The sequence below is a fragment of the Tympanuchus pallidicinctus genome, unplaced genomic scaffold, assembly GCF_026119805.1.
Source record: "Tympanuchus pallidicinctus isolate F22 unplaced genomic scaffold, pur_lepc_1.0 scaffold29, whole genome shotgun sequence".
Classification (NCBI taxonomy): Eukaryota; Metazoa; Chordata; class Aves; order Galliformes; family Phasianidae; genus Tympanuchus; species Tympanuchus pallidicinctus.
In genome coordinates, this window is record NW_026294746.1 from 3092612 (window position 1) to 3111821 (window position 19210).

Here is a 19210-nt window from a genome sequence, read left to right on the forward strand (position 1 = left end):
GATGAGGCCGCTGGGCAACGAGGAGCTACAGAAATACAGTGAGGGTCCCCTTCCTTCCCACTTTGCCACAGCCTGTGCAATGCCACGTTATCAGGGTATCTTCTAGGCTGCTTTCTAATTAAATAATAAGAAACCTGAACAGCTGTTTGTAAGCCAAGGAAATTCAGCTTGGAAATACAAAGGTCATTACTACAGATGAATGTTATTTTTGCAGCTTGATTATTTAATTTAGACGCGTGCACATTAACAGCTATCTCAATTACTTCTTGCAAGCACAGTAGAAATGTCAAAAAGTGAGAGCTACCAACAAGCTGCAAGAAGCAAATGCTGAATAGGAGCACTAAGCACAGCAACACGCTCCTCCATCCCCCAAACATGAGGACCCCTAAGCAGCCCTGCTCCGTCCTGCCCCCTTAACCTGAACCAACACAAAGCCCCGCAACCTCTAAGCCCCTGAGTGTTACCTAATGACTATTCCATCTACAAGAGCTTTTTCTAATAGAAACATGCCTTGATGGCTTATCTCTGTGCACAAGGCAGGCCACAAAGCACGTCGGCTTGATTGAGCGCAGTAATGGCAGGCAGGAAATGAGAAGGCTTGGTTAAGCCACGGATAATCGATCAGTATTCAGTGAAGTGTGAGCTGAGAATAAGCTGCCTGGGGTATCAAATATTGCTGTTTGCAGGGTAAGGTCCCATTTCTGTGATCTATGTAGGAGAAAGAATAATTTATTGACAAAACAATATAGGATTTTTTTCCCCACAATGTCTTGCTCCTGACATTTTGCTATTGTTTACAGCAGGAATTTCTCTCCCATCTCTTTTGTTCACAAGTTGAACAGACAAAACTGCTTCTAGGATTCATGAAGTCACCTCGGCACTCTGGAAATTAATCCAGTCTTGTATACAAATATCTGTGAGATGGAGAACAGGTCTCACGCTCTCCTTCCCTGAATCCTGTCTGTTCCACTCAGCTGTGTGCTGCACATGCAGCCCTGCGGCAGGAAGCACAGCTCTGAGGCTCCGAGCCGCTCTGCTTTCCTGGGAATGCAATTTGGTCTACCAAGTTTGAAGCAGAACGGTCTGCAATCATGTAAAGCAGTACGGACAGGTTATTTGTAGGCAGGTGATTCCTGCAGAAGGAAGGAGGGGGGGAGCAGACAGGCCCAGACGCACACCTGTAAATCTCAGACTGCACGTATACCTCATGCATGCAAGCACAAACCAGCCATTATCTTGCCTACATCTTTGTACAACAGCAAATCAGAGACTTTGTGTAAAGCCAAAAACAGCCTTAACACGTAATTTGTAACAGCCTGCAAGGCTGTGCTTAGAGCCCTGCGGGGAGGTGGACGCGTGGCCAGAACCTCCGCACCCAGCTACCAGGGCTGGAGCCTTTGTGAAAACACCAGGTGATGTGTTACTTAGCCGCATGCTAATTCACGGGAGCTGCCATATGTTGTCTCCTAGCGTGGGTGGTTTGGCATTATAGTTGCCAGACTGTCTTGAAAAAAAGAAAAGTAAAGAGCTACAGCCTTCAAAAGAAGCATAAAAGAAGCATCCCATCACAACTCACTGTGATACGACAGGTTCTGGTGGGTTGGCTATAGCAGTCACAAGGCAGGAATGCCAGGACATCAACGACAGACGGGAGAAGATGAGAAAGAGCCCTCAGAAACAGCCTGACAAATAGCAGTGGAAGATGGCACTGGCCTTAGTGAGTTAAGTGGTGAAATCTGTCTCCTAAGGATGTAGGTCAGCACGGCATTTCATGGCGCTTCAGCTAGATGTGCTTTAAGACAAAGCTCAGCAAATCGAGCTCTGAAAGCATTTCCTCTTCCCTCTTCTGTCTGCTCATCACAGCCCTGCCTCCCCTCCACCCAAAACTTTTACTGAAAAAAAAAAATCAGTACAGAATTGAAGTTATCAACCTCTCTTAATTTTATTTAGTGCTGCTCATAAATCATCCCCTCCCCCACAATTTCTGCTTCCCAGACGTCAAAAGCATCCTGAAACAATTAAGCCAAAAATCAAGCCCAGTCAGCCAAGAGCCAATACAGAGTTAATACTAAACCAAAACATAACTGGCACCGTGCAAAACCTGCCTCTAGCTTCTTTAGACACCCCTGGCAGCGAAGTCCTGTGCAAATCCCTGCACGTGGCAATATGCAAACCCCAGGCCTGCTGGGCAGCTCCCCAGGTGCCCAAAATCACCCTGATAGAAACAGGACCACAAAGGAAAAGAACTCCTAACATTGCACTTCTCTAAGATAATCCTCTCCATCCATAAGAGCTTCATGCCCCAAGAGCCAGAAGCAGACCTGCAGAGCATCGTCCTTCACGTACCTTCATCTCTTCTCCTGCTAATTGTTTTCTCCCCCTTTTGAAAACAATGTCCTGTAATCATTTGCTTACTAATGAACGCCAAGGGGTGCATATCAGCAATTCCCCCTAACGCTGAGGCTGACATCAATCACAGCCTCTGTGGATTAGGTGCCATATGAAAGGGAAGCAAAGAACAGATGAGAATACCATGAGGCAAATCGCTGTTCCTCGCCAGGACCAAAGCCCAAGCAGAACAACAGCTCTAATAAGATATGTGCCATGAACCAAGTAAAAGTTGTGTCTGTCTGTGTGAATCTTGGAAAAATAACCAAAAAAAAAAAAAACAACCAAGTCTGAAACAGCAAACAGGAACAGTGTGCTTACACTTCACTATTTAGAATGTGGTGAAAGAATAGGTAGCTACCTAAAATCATACCCTCTGATAACACTTCTTAAAGGCACAGGGCCATTAAAATAAAACAAAGTGTCTTGCTGTCTACTGAGGCTCAAGACCAAAGAGAAATATGCCAAAAATCAACTGTGTAAATTACTGGTCCACGTTAGCTAATTGCTTTCAGAACAACATAGATTAGCATGTATAAAAACAATCTGTGCAATTATATTCTAACACATGCAAACCAGAACTGGACAAAATGGGGCTGGGAGTACCTGAAAACTGGGACCAGATGGCCAGTGGGGCCCAAACAAGAACCTTAATTTGCACTTGCATTTCTTCCTCACCTTCACCTCTCAATATTAATACCACCATCCCTATTTCCAGCTGGTGGCCAAAACAGAGGATCGGAAACCAGCACACCTACATTCCCCAACACATCAAGCTTCAGAGATTAAATACACACTATTAAATATATATATTTGTTAATAGGCTTTCAAGAGCTGAACAATCCAGAAAACCAAACTGCCTCGTCCGGGTTTTCAAGGAGAAAAGAACATGACTCACCTCAGGTAACGACCACAGGCCATTTGTGCATCTTAAATAAACTGCAGTATTTTATCCACAAACTTTTGTGCTTTACTGGAAACAAAGCTGCTTACTGTGGCAAGACCAAGCAAGTTCCCTGTTTACCTACAAATGGAACACACTTATGGGCACCACCTCCATTAAAACCTCAGAGCAATTCTAACTGAGGAGAGATAATTTCATCTTGTGGGGAAAAAAAAGCAGCGGTTACACTTGGAAACTCACATGCTTAAAATAAAACTACCGTAAGATGTTCCGTGAAGGTTCTGGGTCACTGCTTACTACCTCATTTAATCCCTTTGTGGTATCTTTCTGCTCCGTTTCCCTTTTATGTTCTCTGAATCCCATCTGTGGTTCACGGTGTCAGATGAGCTGAGAAGGGCATCAGTAACCGCCCCGTTACAGCACAGCTCCCCACAAACAGCCCGCCAGGGCTGGATGACGGCGTGGCCGCATGGTTTTTCCCCTTTATAAAAGCTTCTTTGCTTCAAAACACTTCTTTCCCACACTGACTGCTCCTTTTTGGGGAAAAGGAGTGGCTGGCTGTCTATGCCAGCGAGTCCTGGCCAGCCAAGCGTTCGTGTGGTTTGTATGAACGTGGAGCAGCCACAGCCATGGGGCACAGCACAGCATTGAGCTCCTGGAGCCCAGGGGGATCTATTGGGTCTGCTGGGCCTCTCGGTCTGCTCCCAGCTTGCTGGGCCTCCTCCCAGGCCTGCTGGTCCTGCTCACCCACTGAACATCACCCCACTCTCACACTGAACACACCTCAGCTGTTAATTCTACACACAGCACGAAAACTCCATACCAAACAAACAAACAAGCCACAAACAGGGGTGTGAATTCATCAATAGGCCATAACAAAAAGCAGCCACTGCAGAAAGCAGGTTTTGATAGCAGCATCTGTCTGCTGCTTCCACAAAGCAACGTGTTTCTTGCAGCAGATCTGGCAGTGGATTGATGGCAGCCCTCCTTTCCACGCGGCCCTGTTAGCATTGGCATTGCTGCACAGCACGTCGTACATCACATCCTCTGTGTCAGGCATAACAAGCAAACAGTTACCTGACAACTAATGGCATTACAAATGCATTTAACTAATCGTTGGATATATGCCGTGGTAATTAAACACCATTAAGGATTTTTTTTCTTCTTTAAAGCATTATCCTAAAGAAAAGCAATATTGAAATGAAGACAGCACTCAGAGCGTGCCTGACATTTGCCATTAAATGTCATTGATAGTGGATGGTTCACACCTAATTGCTGAGCAGCACCAGCCGCAGCATCTCTCACTTCCATTAAAGGCAGCACCACGCAGCGGTGGGCCTGTTTGATGTCATCCTATACAGTTTAAACAGATTTCTCACCTTTTAAATATCAAGGGGCCACATTTTCCTTAACACCTCTCTAAGGGCTTTGCCTTTCAACCAGGAGATACCAAGAGCTGCAAGGATAAAACAATCAGAAGACAGTTTACTCTGCAAACCCAGCGCAGGGCAGGAACAGTCGCAGGGCTGTTAAAATATCACCTCGCTGTCTGGGGAATGTTATGACAGAGGAAACATTAAAGCACCTCTGCAATCCGACTCACCGTGGCAGCAGGCTGGCTTTTAAAATTATATAAAACATGGTAAAAAAGGGCTGATCAGCAGAGTCTCTTGATGACTACTTCACCACACAATCAAAAGCTGCTACGGAGAAGAAACAAAGTGTATTTGGAACATAAATGCATGAAAGTGAATGTTTCCTTGTGCAGATTCTGGGAGGATGCAAACGTTTATGACATGGTCAATTACTTAAATGCTTACATCCCCTAGGATGCACCTAGCATATGCTGCTCTAGACAAAGCTGACATTTTAGACCAGAAAAAAACCACACATTTCATGTATTAGCGTTCAGAGATGGGCTGATAAACAAGGTCACACCATCACCTTAATGAAAATCACAGGGTCAGGAATGACTGTGAAATAAAGCAGAGCAGCTATTCAGGAGAGCCGAACAGCAGCCCTAAAGGATGCTCACAGTGCAGAAGACATGACTGCACCTCTCTGCCAGTGAGTTACAATAGACAGCTGCTATCTGCCACTCCATCAGTACCTAGCATCAGCAACACAATAAATCATATTTTTTTCTTTGCATTTGTATGTAAATCAGTACTAAATAAATACACCCCAAGCCAGATCCACAGGCTACAATCTAATCTAAACCAGTAGATTGGAAAGATGCCCTCCATTCATCTGGAAATAGCTCGATATTGAAAATGCTAAAATCAGACCTAACTACACCAGAGGACAAATGGATGTGTTCACCTGCTACGAGAGGAAAATGCTCAAAGGAAAAGTTGGGAGGGGATACAAAGCAGAAAACCTTTTTTTGGGTGCTGAAAGTCACGTGTGACCAGACAGACAGATGAAGCAAGATAGGAGTTATCTGAAATAAGAGTTCTTTTTAAACACACCGTACGCATACCAGACACCATCTGCACCCTCATTGGAGCTAAGATTAAAGTGAACGCAGACAGCCAAGCTAATAAACTATTCTAAAGCTAATAATTCGCCTTGGGCAATATAATCTGTAGAGCACTATAACAACCAAAGCTGCTAACAGCTTCCTTTCTAAGCCAGTCAAGGTGCTATTTCAGAAGGGAAGTGCTTTGAGAACTACTGGCAGTTCCATAAACCATTCCATCCCCTTACAGCACTCAAACCAATTTATACCAGAGCCATGAGACAGAACCCATCTTCCTCAGACCCAAATACCCTTGACTCAGACATCAGCACATATGGTTACTGGAAGTTTACACCTCTCGCATTCTTCTAGGCACAAGGATTTACACGAGGCATCTCATCCCTGCCCACTTCTGTTAAGAAATGACACTGAAAACAACAGGACACCTGATAAAGAATCCTGTGCACAGCATCACCCACAACTGCAGAACCCGGCAGAGCAGTTTACAAAAAGAAAAGTCACATAAAATGAAATAAACCACCCTTACCAACTAACACTAAAACTTATTAAGGAAATGAACAGTAAAGCCTTATTTGACCGTTTTGGAGGTGGCTCATCATTTAGCTCACTTTCCTTTTATCAAACACAATTTTCTCAGCACGCCTCACAAAATCGTTTTGGAAAGGCACCACCAGCTCAGCTCTTCCAATTGCACGACAGGAGTCTCACCTGAAAAAGGAATCAGAGATCATACAGCAAAACTGGATGCCCTTCCCCTCTTTGACACATACATTAGAGGGCAAAGCCTATTTAAGAATAATATTAAAGAATATATTTGAGAAACTTGTGCAACTGCCCTGTTTTGGCCATTTCACCTTCCTGCTTTGTACTTATTTGCTTGTAGCACGTAACAGGGCACATGCCACATGCTCTAAGGCTCAGAGATCTGCAGGAACGCTGCTGGGGCCTCCTGTGCTACTTGCAAAGAGAGGGAGAGGAAAAGAGGAAAGTCCCTGCTCAGCAGGAGCCTGACCTAGAAGGCCTGCAGCCACCTGAGCGCTCCTTACCTGGGCACAGGGAAATAAAATATTCATGCCCTGGCTCCAGCTACACTGTGACAAGCCATTTTCCAACACTTACATTCCCTGTGAACTACAGCACCCATCCTACAAGTGATTTTCAACGAGCACGGTAATAAATGGATCTTTAATATGGTGCAATATTAGCTCAAATTTAAATATTTACTATGCAGTTTGCATATTTCATGTGTGAGCATGCTCCAGAGACTCCCTCAGCTGCTTGTTTTCCTGGTCCACCATTTTTGGTGGCACCCATGGCAGAATTGCTTCAATCCACCCAATGCCAAAAGGCACCAGCACCAAACTGAGCTCCTGCCCTGGGAGCAAGGGGACGCCCTGATAGGTGACACATGGCTGCACCACGATGGCTGCAGCGGACAGATGAAAGATTCATGGTGGTATTTTACCACAGCTCGCTGAATTTTGTACTTTGGGACACAAAGGTTTTTGCTTCAAGGCTCAAACTGCTTCCCAAGCCCAACAGCTTACACTGTTCTGTTCCACATCTGGAAGGATGCTCTGTGGGCTCAGGGAAGCACGCAAACAGCGTTGGAATTCAGGGCACCATTCTGAAAGATTTCTTTACAATCTGCCATAACTAACGCAGGGAAGCACTCGATCACAGTCTACACAGCCCATAATAATATCCTTTGATCAGAAGGATAGCAGCACTGGGAGCAAGAATCCCTACGCTTTCAAGCAATTTTGCAATACAAACATGCAAAACATTACAACCCATCAGGGCCAGAACAGCAACACCTTGAAATAATGGCTTCTTTTCAAACAACAGCTCTCAATCCTTCCAGCACCAAGGGAATGCCTTCCTGCCATGCACTGCACACACTGTGTGCTATTACATAGCATGCACCTTGCTAGGTCCTAAGGTTCAGACATATCAAAGCACCTAAAGGACCTAATTGCCTCTTTTCTCCCTTTCCCTTTTTTTTTTTTCTTTTTTCCTCTCCTTAAACAAGAAGAATATGAAAGCAGATTCTGAAGCTGGTCCTTGTTAGCAAGCCCATTTTCATCTCTTTAAACTCAAAGAGAGTAATTCCCTTGAAAATTGTCACAGCATTTTGGCAATCCATAAAGAGGAAGTTCAACAGCCTTAGGTCACTAATCATAACTACAGCAGATACAGAGCATAAATTACGTCTTAATATTTCACAGTAGTGAATCGTGTATATTCTTTTATCTTAATTACTTGATTCTTTCTATAAATCAAATATTCCAGACGGGTTCGCAGCCAGTAGGGTGTAAACAGCTGCAATTCCTCCTCCATCCCCTTCCTTTGGTGCAAGTGCCACATTAACTGTTCTTCCCACCACTGTTTTACTGGTGCAAGTGGCCTCACTCTACCCAAGACGCTTTCCACCCATGAAGCTGCCTATCCTTTATGCAGCATATAGAGCTGCTCTACCATTTCTTAGATCCTCCACGCACTTCACACAGACACATTTTACACTAACTCATGCACACAGACTTCCTAAGATGATCACGCTCACTATAATGCGAGCACTTGGGTGTCACTAAGCTATTTGAGCAAAGTTCATCTGAATCAGACATCACTGGCATTGTGACTGCAAGTCACAGCAGAAGGGATGGATCATTTCCTCCCCCAGTCATCAGTATGAGACACTGCCAGCAACAGCACCTTTAAAATTCAGTGTTGCGAGGAACTAAATTCATTATTTGACCTGCCAAACCCCTCACACTGGCTGTGACTGGTAATGAATCCACTTCATGGAAACCTTAACTGTAAAAGAGAGAGCAAACAACACTGCACAAATACTGCGCTGCAAATGTTCCAAGAGCAAGACCCTGAAGTTCAACAGCCTCACTGATACGTCTTATAGGAAAAGATCTGTAAACAGAACAAGCCTCCTTACAGCTGCTAGTCAGGTCTTATTTACAGCACCCCAGGACACAGCCTGCTGTGCTGCTCCTATTAATTGCTTCCAGCAAGGATCCCACGTGATCCAAGATCACACCAAGATCAGGACACAGGGTTTCCCCCTGGAGTGAGGCTTGTCACCCTTTCCTGTGAGCTCTGAGAACTTCCAGACAGCTCCAGGACATCAGGGCGCACTTCACGCTCCTGCAGACAACTACTGAGCACAGCACCACTCTCACAGTGCCTTACCTTGAAAGATGGCCCTTACATTCAGACAGGTTTCTGCTCTCTTTGATGCTGTAATTACAATCAACATTTTACGACTGGAAAAAAGGAAGTTCTCCAACTCAAAGGAAAACATTGTTTGTTTTGCACAGCATCCCTTGGGTGTATCAATAGTAGCTCCAGGTGCATGGATTAAGAGAAGCTTTACAGAACAACACAGCTTGTGTATTTTCCACAAGGAAAGAGCTCAAATTTAAGATTCACTCAGCAACAACTCTTTTTTTTTGTCGTTTATTTTAATACTTTTGCATTGCTTTTATCTTCACACTGTGCCAATAAACAGGACCTTGAAGGACGTGGGTTATAAAAAGAAAAGCAAAACAAACCAGAAGTTCCGCTTTGACAGCAGAGCAGGATACTTTACGTGCTGCTAATTTAATTAAGAGGTTTTTCTCCTTTTAAATACCCTCCAATGGCCCAAAACGAACGCAGACTGATTTAAAAATCAATCATTTTAATCAAAATTACAAGTTCAAATTCTCCCTGGATTGGTGCTCAGTGACTACAGAGTCAAAAACGCACATCCATCACGTGCTTTCCTCTTCCTTGCTCCAAGTCCCAGGCAGGGAGAAGAACAGGTTACCTCATGCACACAGCACACGAGCATTTCGGGCTGTGCAGCCAGCAGCCATGCCCTGAACCCCATCTATGCTTTCCACACAGGCCCCAGGTAGAATCTTCCAGGGTCACCAGGCAGCGCTGGCCTGGTGCATCTCACAGGTGCTGCACGAGAGGAGAGCCGCTGCCTCCTGCCACCCGCAGCAGCCACACAGAGAGCAGCTCTGCTGTTCTTCCCGTGTGCCAGCATTTCTGCTCCTCTCACCAGCAGCCAGATTCAGGCCCATCTGAAGACCTTCCCCAGTGTTTTCTAACAGCACCAAATCAACACCCTGCGACACAGCGCGGCGCGCCAACCTGAAATCTACAGAGAACAGCCCCAATAATCACCACCTTTAAGAGACACAGCAAGAGTGGGGCAGCACCTGGGAACAGCCCCTCACAGCAGGGATGGGAAGGAAGCAGTGGGCAGCACAGAGCAGGTGCCCAGCACGTACCTGCTGCCAAGCAACGCCCAGCAGAGGGACCACAGCCAGATCCTTATGGGCACAGCCAGCACCACACAGAGCCACAAACACACAGCTGTGCTGCCCAGGGCCGGAGGGAAACACGCAGCCAAGTGACATCTTCGTGTCCCCCAGGAACAGCCAAGCAAGCAGGAGGGCTGGGACGCACTAAGATGTAGCCATCACAGTGACATCTCCCCTTCCCTACGGAAAACCGTTTCGAAAGAGGGAAAACAAATTTCCCTTAATGAATTATCTTCACGGGCTCATGAAGCATAACAATGTATCTTTGGAGACTGAGCAGGGACACAGCGCTCAAGTACCCCCAAATGACCAGAGAGAAAATTTCCAACTGCGATAATCCTAAAGGTCAGAAGCGTTATTAAACATGACAGATGCCCTCACTATTCAACACCAGAGGACACGGCTAAATTTGTTCTAGTTCCATCTTCTCTTGCTACATGTAAAGCAGCAAATGAACCATTTAATGCATATTTAAAAAAAAAAAAAAAAAGAAATAACGTTTTGTCTCTCTCCATGTTTTAAGATGACAACTGCTGATTTATTTAGCAGACAATTATCTCACTCTCAGGTGCAGGAAATAAGCTTCACTCTGCTACAAGGGAACAAGGCAGTGCAAAAGCAGAAGATGCTGAGGAATGCACCGTTGTGAGAAATGCCTTCAGAATCTGAAAGCACGGCCAAGTCAGATGCACAGAGGAACCACTTCTGTCCTTGTACCTGCAGCCAAGCCACTGCTTTCATACAATGCGCGACGTTGTAGGGAATGGGGTATGGGGAGCATTGATGGGATTTATTTCCATCACTCCTTCCTTCTTCCCTTTCTACTTTTAAATTAAGTAAAATAAGAATAGCAATTTTGCAAGGCGAGCATGGCATTATACGACGACATTCAACCCTATTTTGGTCCCTGCTGTCCTCACAACTGCCCTTCCTGCTCTACACAGGAGTCAGCTCTCAAAAGCCAGCAGCTTCACCCCGACAGGCAGCAATCCATGGCACCATTGGTTTGCTCTGAGCTCACCATGTTCTCCCTTTGGGGGTACCTGGAGCCTGTGCTCTCAGCTGCCCGCTGGTGCAGAACATGCAGAGCGAGTGCATGAAAAAATGGGTTATTCTCCAGGATTATTTTTTTTTCCCCATATGTAACCCATAAATGGTACAGCCTGGATTTCAGTTGTACGGAGCGTGGGCAGATGGAGGGGAATGGTGGAAGAGCTGGATTCGAGCCCTAAAACCACGTACAGACAGTCCTCACTCCCAGCTGTTTAATCCTTGTTCTCAACAGTGTTCCCATCTGCCCGAAACCCCAAAAGTGAACGCTGTCTCCCCTTCCAAAAGGCAATGATGCTGTTGTGACATAGGACACCATTCCATAGGAAATGAATCCGGTTGCAGTGGGGCACTGCATTGTGAAATCTATGCAGAAAAAAAAAGAACAACAACAGAAAACCCCCAAAAATCCTCAACGCTCTTGACTTGACAATATAATGCCATGGATGGAGATAGAGATGGCTGCCAGCACAGCACAGCTCCGTGAGCAGCTCTGCAGCCCAAGACATGCTGGCTCAGCTCCTGCAGGAGAGCCAGGCTCTGCCCTGCCTTCAGAAAGCAGACAACAGGAGCAAGAACGCTGCTTTATTTTTCTATCAAGTTCAGTGCACATTAACCCCCAAACCCAGAGCAGCCTCCCTCTTCTTTCTACAGCTCAACCCCAGCTGAAAAGCATTCCCAACAGCTTGCTAATTTAACACCCCAAAGGCAAGCAAATCAATTCGGCACTTAAGAACAGCCTGATGCTACACACACACTTTTTGTTACCAGGATGTGAGGAGCCCTCACCCTACTGCACTGCACAGCTCCAATCTGTGCAAAAATCCCAAGTGTCATCTGGGCAAAAGCGAATCACAAATCTATCGAGGAGCATTTTAAAAGGGAAGGGAATTATCAAAATGGATTCATATGCATCTGGAATGATTTAAATACAAAATGCCCAGCAAATCTCCCCGCTCCGCTGACAAATCACCAGCTGAGGTAAATCCCAGATAATGAAACATTGCAAGAAAGGCTCTATTTAATAATTTAGCTCCTGTCAAGGAGTTTGTATTGATTCTTGTTTTCAGCACAGGGAGAGAATGTTATCTTCAGCCTTACAGCTCAATGACAGCATCAGTGAATTTAATCACCGTGCAGCTCCTGCCATGCAATCCTTAAACTGTCACCTCTGATTCTCCATCATTCCTCGCTGCTCCCCTCCGAGCCCCCCACGCCCACATTTTCATACTAATCTCCTGCCCCACACGTGCCCCTCTGTAATCACAGCAGCATTTCAATCTGCTCCACATTAGACCTAACAGCCAATCTCATTTGCAGTCTAAATTCTGGAGCTTAAATAATTCAGTGCTCCTTCAAACGTCTCACCCATCCGTCCGCCTCCCGGCAGCGCGCAGCCCGGTGCCCTGCAGCGCCCAGGGTGAGCGCAGGATGGGAACTGGGGGAGAAAGGACATCTTTCAGCCGGTCCCAGCTGCAAAGGGGAGACCCACCTGGAGAAGGCAGAATCTGTATTCATCAGCAGTTTTTTTTCCACACCAAAATGGAAAAGGTCAGGCCGCCTCGTAACCGGCCAGGAAAAATTAGCCGCAAATTAATTCAGCCGTGGTTCGGGAACAGAACATCAATTCATCTACAAACAGAGCGAGGCTTTTAAATACATCAACGCTTGTGGCTACAGCATCCTCACCCAGATATTTGCATTCAAAGCATCAGCGCCTATACAAGCACACAGAGTGCCAGATCCCTGCCGTAACCGCTGCTAACACTCGGGGCTGGATGTAGGAAGAATACAAAGGAGAGGAAGCACACACAGCATAATTTAGAAAAACAGATTTCTTTTCTTCTTTCCTCTCTATTCCCGGTGAGATGCAATCCTTTCCATTTTATAACCCTTTGGATCACAGTAAAACGATCCCAGAGGCCCTCACAGACAAGGTCATCATACACAGATTTTCTATTACAGGGCACTAGCGGCTCTTCACAACTGTCTTTTTATGCACTTCTGCCTTTCCATCCCGACTATAAATTGCTACAAGGCCCTGGGGCAATCCAGCTGCACGCTCCATTCAAATCAGGCTTCAAGGAGAAAGCAGCGCCGTCAAGATGCTTCAATCAAGTAAACACACAGGCACAAAGGGCAACCGCATCACAAATAATAATGTTTTCTTTCATAAGGCAAATTCACCATTTTTCCATTTTAAAAGCACCGCAAGTTTCTCTCTGATGCTCAGATTCAAAGTGGAGCCCATTAGCATTTTAAATGTGACACCAAATTAAGTTGAAACATGATAAATCAGAAGCGTGCTGCTAAAACCCATTTGCCGGTTGGGCTCTCGGAGGAAAAAAGGAAAACCTGAAAAAGGAAATCTGGGCTCATTTATCAAACGCTGGAAATTCATATCAAGAAAGGTTTAAACAGGACAGGATTAGAGAGCAGATTTATCATCACTATTACTAGCAGAGGGCAAGGAGCATTAGGCTGTGGCATGGATGCAGGCAGCTCGTTAGCAGCGCCAGCAGCCGCTCGGTGCTGGCTGAGGGGCACAGCCATGGGTGGCTGCTGCTGACCAACCTGCTGGCCCTTCTCCTGCTGTTCCCCTTCTGCTGAACCCAGTTTCCCAACCAGCACAAGGTGCAGCAGCAGGAGCAAAGCTTTCAGTCCAAGGTGAGGTCACACGGGTTGGCAAGCTCTCAGCACCCAAGGGCTGCGCTGTCAGCAATGCACAGCACTGCTAGGCACAAACTCGAGCATCCCCAGCATGAAGCTTAAATCACACTGAAACCAGTGCTACCTCAAAGCTAAATTAACAAAAAAGCCCATTAGTAAAGACATCTGGTAGAGTGGAAAAAAAAAAAGTTCAAGTAATAATACTGTCTGGAAACCTGCACTTTTTTTTCCCCCTCCTCCTGCAGCTCTATTACTGCACTGTATTAGATCTGTGCCTCTCTGGAACTTAATAGATCTGCTCAGAGGAAGCTCTGCCAACTAGATCTGGTTCAGATCAGGCTGCAGAGGGCTTGGCAGCGTTCTTGGCCTCTACAGAACAATCAATAACATTCCCTTTTATGCTGGGTTCTGCTGACTGTCAAAGAGCTCACAGGCTTCCTAGAGAATGCCCTTCTACCACAGGCATGCTTTGCCATGACCACCACACCTCTGCACCTGCATCACTGTCCCCAGCACAGCACCTGAGAGATGGTGGCAATCTGCTGGAGATGCTGCCTCATGGAACAAATGCAAAGTCTGTCGAAATCCATGCAGCCACTGAAGGTTGCTATCGATGCAGCCCACCAGCGATGCAGGAAGTGCAAGCAAATTCTTAATCATACAAAGGCAAAATGGATTAGAAGGCAAAAGCTGAGAAGTATGACCTAAGAAAAGAGATTTTAATCTCTTGGTCGAATGGAATAACGACGGGCTCAAGAGAAACTGGACCGAGCTTACTCTTGTTATTTGACCAGAAAATGAAGACTGACAAATCTTGTTTTCCCTGCCACCCTTCCCCCATTCATCCCCACATCCTACAACTTCTAAAGCCAAAAGGCCCCTGCACCGGGCTGCTGCTTTCTGAACCCAGCACTCAGATCTCAGCATGCAGCCAGAAGCTGCAACGTTCACACCAGTTCTCTCCCCCCAGCTCCTGTATACCATCATTTCTCTACAGCAAAGTTCATGCAGATGAAAATAGCAGAACAGACCCAAGACATTTTACCTTCAGAACACTGTTACCTCACACCTGACTCCCTTTGCTTCATTCCTAAACAAACACAGGGTTTGCTTGGATCCTGAAGTAAGACTGAGCTAGAAAGGATTTGTATATTCAGAAGGGGAGCTTTTCACAGCAATTGTCATGGAGTGGCAAAGCTAAGTAAAAGAAGTGGATTTGTACCTGCTGTGTCATCTTCCACCCAAAAAAGACAAATGAAAGCTCCCCTAAGGGCACGTTAGTTTGTAGCCTGCAGAACCTTTCACATCACACTGTTCTGAACAACAAAAAAACCTTGAAAATTCGACTATCATGCCTTTCCCTTTTAAAATGCAAGCTTACATTCCTCCTAAGCGGGGAAAAAACATGTAAAAATCCACTTTTGCACCTGAACAGCATGTAGAGCAATAGGAAGGGGAGGCTGAGTCGTACACACAGCCAAAATCTTCTGCTTTACCATAACCCCAATGATAATATACTTAATTAGCAGGCGACATTTCAAAGCTGTTGACTTTTTCTTCCCTGCTCCACTTGACACGCTGAGCTGAAGGCAAAACAGGGCTGTGTTCCTGTTGCTATCTGGCACCAACAGAGGAGACATCAAGTGTCCTTTCCACTGTACATCTTTCCTCTCCCCAGCAGTAAAATCAACAGTGGCAAATGCACTGAAGACTCATCTCTGCAAGCACCATCAGCATCAAAGGGCTTTGGTGGCTTTTTGCTCTTTTTTTTTCTTCCGGTTTTATCATTTCTACAAGATTTTTTTTACATATTATGTCAGTAAGAAAAACCCAGCAGGAAAATTAAAGAAATCGGAGTAGGCAAAGGAAAACAAAGGAATGACACTATTTCCATGTGAAAATGCACAAAATTGCCAGCAACGCTGATGTCATTTCCTTTGCATACTGAAAACTAAAACATGGTGCAACGTGCCCACATGGCTCTGCAAACAGCTGTAATGCTGCATTAGACCAATAGCAACAAGCAGAAACTTCAGCTTTTGCTGCTGTTAACACCCCTGGGAACTGCAACTCAGCAAGACCTGCCCAGAACACAAACCATTGCTTCATAATTCCACCCCAACACAAAGGGACCTGGCAATGCTGTCTAAGCAGGGCTGGACTCTGAAGGCCAGGCAGTGGGACATCGAGCTGCAGGCCACACACTGACGGTGCAGACAGCTCAGCACAGCCTCTGCTCCCCCAAACCCACCAGCAGCCACTGCTGCCCCATCCCAACCACTGCTCCCACCAGCAGAGCTGGATCTCCCATGAGTTACAAACCCTCATCACGAAGCAGAGCACAACCTGAACTCTACAGCCTGATTAACTACAGCTGCACAGACCTCAGCCTGAGCAGCAGGATGACTTTGAGCAGCTGGTGGGATGGCTGAGGAGCTATGGGACGAGGCACAGACCACCAGGCACTGCACCTCACTGCAGAAGGGGTGGGGAAAAGGAGGAGGAGGAGGAGATGTGAAAATGTTTCTTACCAGTTTGAAGTCTTGAATGCTGCAGATGAAATACGGCGTATTCGGCCGGCGGCTTTCAATATATACGCAATCTTTAAAAAAAACAAGATTTTAAAATAATGGAAATTAACTTCTGTACCTCAAAGAAAGGACATGAAAACAGGATAAATTAAAAACAGCCTACGCTTGGAAAGAGCCACCATTTCATTTGCATAACATAATTTATTCCAAGTGTGATCCATAAATAGAAAGTAGATGCTTTATGATGATAAATAAGGGAATTAGCTGCATCATTTTGATTCGAGCAGACATTTTGCTAGGAAAACAAAAGGAAGTCATACGAGGCCCGTTCTGAACCTGGTTAATAAAATGACCACGTCACAGCCTATGAACCAAAGCAAGATGGGAAACTAATCAAATCTTTTGTGGTTAACCTGGTATTAAGGACCCTGCACCAACGTATTTTCTCTAATTGTAAAGAAAACCCAGGCAACCCATCACAGATGAAACGCAGCACACTGAATTAGGTTTACCTCGGGGAAGAGCTGTGCTTTCTCCAATTACATTTGACATGACAGAAAGAGAGTCATTATTTTGGCTTGCTTTTGACAACCAGACACCCCACAAGGTTGCTGCAAAATAAGGTATTTAAAAAGGCTTCAGCAATAACTGCTCCAGAAGCAGTTTCAGAATGAAACTACCCACAGAGGAGAAAGAACTGCCTGATTAAAGATAACGACCTGAGAAATCCACGCTCCTCCAGCCAAGCAGCTACCGAAGGGCAGCCCTGGTGCACTCAGAACCCCAGCTATTCTGTGAGGGAGTCCCCCTGAACCTCAATATTTCTAGAGAGAAACATTCAAGTCTTAGAGTGTCAGAAGATGCATTTGGAAGCACAGCTTCACACCCTGGAAATTCTGCTTACACCACAGACACCCATTTCTGCCACAGAGGCAGGACCAGGAGGAAGAGCATGAAATGGCTCCAGCTTCTTATCGCTCACTTCACATCTACGCATGGATTTTTCCTTCCTTATCCCTTTCTGTATCTTCACCTTCCTCAATTCTCAGCCTCAATGCAAATCTGGGACAGCTCAGTTTGCACACCCAGTGGAAGGAATTGCAACACAGAGGCGTTTTGGTTTTACTGACCCAGGCTTTCCATGCTGCCCTGGAGAGATGCTGGTCTGCAGGAGGTTACAAATCAGGTTGGTGTCAGAGCACATGAGCATCAAAGCCAGGCAGAAGGTCACCTTGATTTCTGCACTGCAAGGAGCTCCTCGCTGACAGCCCCAGCTTGCCTCAGCCCCATCCCCAGAGAGCCAGCAAACAGCTAAAAGCAATCACTTCAGCTGTCACCCAACCCCTGCTGCGACAGCTCAAATAGCTCAGGCTTTTACCAGAGAAATGGGAAAAGGTTACCCAGGCCTTCCTGTTCTTCAAAAGAAAATCCCCTTAACACAACTACTATTTAGTGGTAGGCAATTCCTTGAATTAAAAAGCCTAAAGCCACGGAGCACAAGTTCCCAGAAGAGATCTCATCTCACACAAGCACAGAGATGTGTGTGCAAGCATCCAGACCACGGGAGAGCATCCTCCTCTCCTCCCTCCAGCAACCAATCCCCACTGCCCATCTCAGCCACGGCAGCAGCAAAGCAAACCTGCAAGTGCCAAATTCCTGCACGCAACACCATCCAATGGCTTCTTCACCCAGCCAGCTTCCATCCATCAACAAACGCTCTGCTCATCATTTCACAGCAGCACTTAATAAAGTTAAATGAGCTTGACAAAATGGGTTGCTTTTTTAAGCTGGAAATATATTGCTTATTTTCCAGGAAGAATCAAAGATACAGGATTAGGAACTGGATTACTTCATTGCACCAGTGTCAGCCACAGAGGACACACACCTTGCAGCTCCAGCACTCTCCATCACTCTCAAGCAGGCCAACTTCACGTTTGTGCTGCTGCTTTTCACCATCTGCAGTTTGACAAACCAAACATCTAACAGCAAGAGTCTCTAAAGAAACAGCAACTCTGTGGATGCTAAATGCACTAAAATTTTGAGGTTTTTTTTATTTTTAATAGGAGAATTACAAACATTTTTAAACAACAACCTCCAGTGTCTCTGTACAATTATGCAGAATTACACCCATTCGGATAGAGCAAAATTTGCCTCTCCCAAATGACCAATTTCAAGCTCCATATTTTCAAGCTAGGATAGTAGCAGCTGTTGCAACAGCATGCATATGTGCATTTTAAAAGCTTCAAATATCATATATGTAATCAACCATCAACACCAGAAGAACTGTAAGCTGCTTGACTCATAACTCACATAGTACTTTTTACCCCAAATCCTCCAGTTCCCACAGAGCCTCACAGCCTCCTGGAAGCTGAGACCAAACACAGCTTCCGTGCTTCCTCCTACTGACCCTGTATGCTTCAGCTCAGCTTCTCCACTGCTGGCAGCCCCAGGGTCACATCACCCCTGCAGCACTTTGCCACCCAGCACTCCCCAGCTGACCGCTTTGCACGCAAAGCCCTGCTGGCTCCAACCAGCGAGTGATTCGGCTGTGCGGCGGAATGGATTCTCACTCCTTTGTAGGAAATTGTGCTGCATTCACTGGGGATGAAGAACGAGAAGATGGCAGGTAAAAGAAAATTCTGTGACCCTGTTTTTCTTTAATATCAGCCCTGCAGGCCTTGTGCTCCAGATGCTGCCAGGCAGCACGCTGAGCAGGGAGAAGCATCGCTTTGCAACGGCCCCACAAAGCCAAGGAACACAACCTGGCAGCAACCATGGGCAGAGCAAACCCTGACTCATGAGTTCAAGGAAGAGAAGCACACCTGGCTGCCCGCCAGCAGCAGAAACAAAGATGACATCC

General features: G+C 45.9%; 1 protein-coding gene across 3 annotated transcripts in view; it reads right to left on the reverse strand.

Moving 5' to 3' along the window:
* Positions 1 to 19210, reverse strand: part of RERE (arginine-glutamic acid dipeptide repeats) — a 168178-nt gene that overhangs the window by 90153 nt on the left and 58815 nt on the right. For all 3 annotated transcript variants that reach the window (XM_052691543.1, XM_052691541.1, XM_052691542.1), the window contains exon 3: positions 16351 to 16421. In XM_052691543.1, the coding sequence (XP_052547503.1) occupies positions 16351 to 16421 (71 nt within the window). The remainder of the gene's footprint in view (positions 1 to 16350; positions 16422 to 19210) is intronic.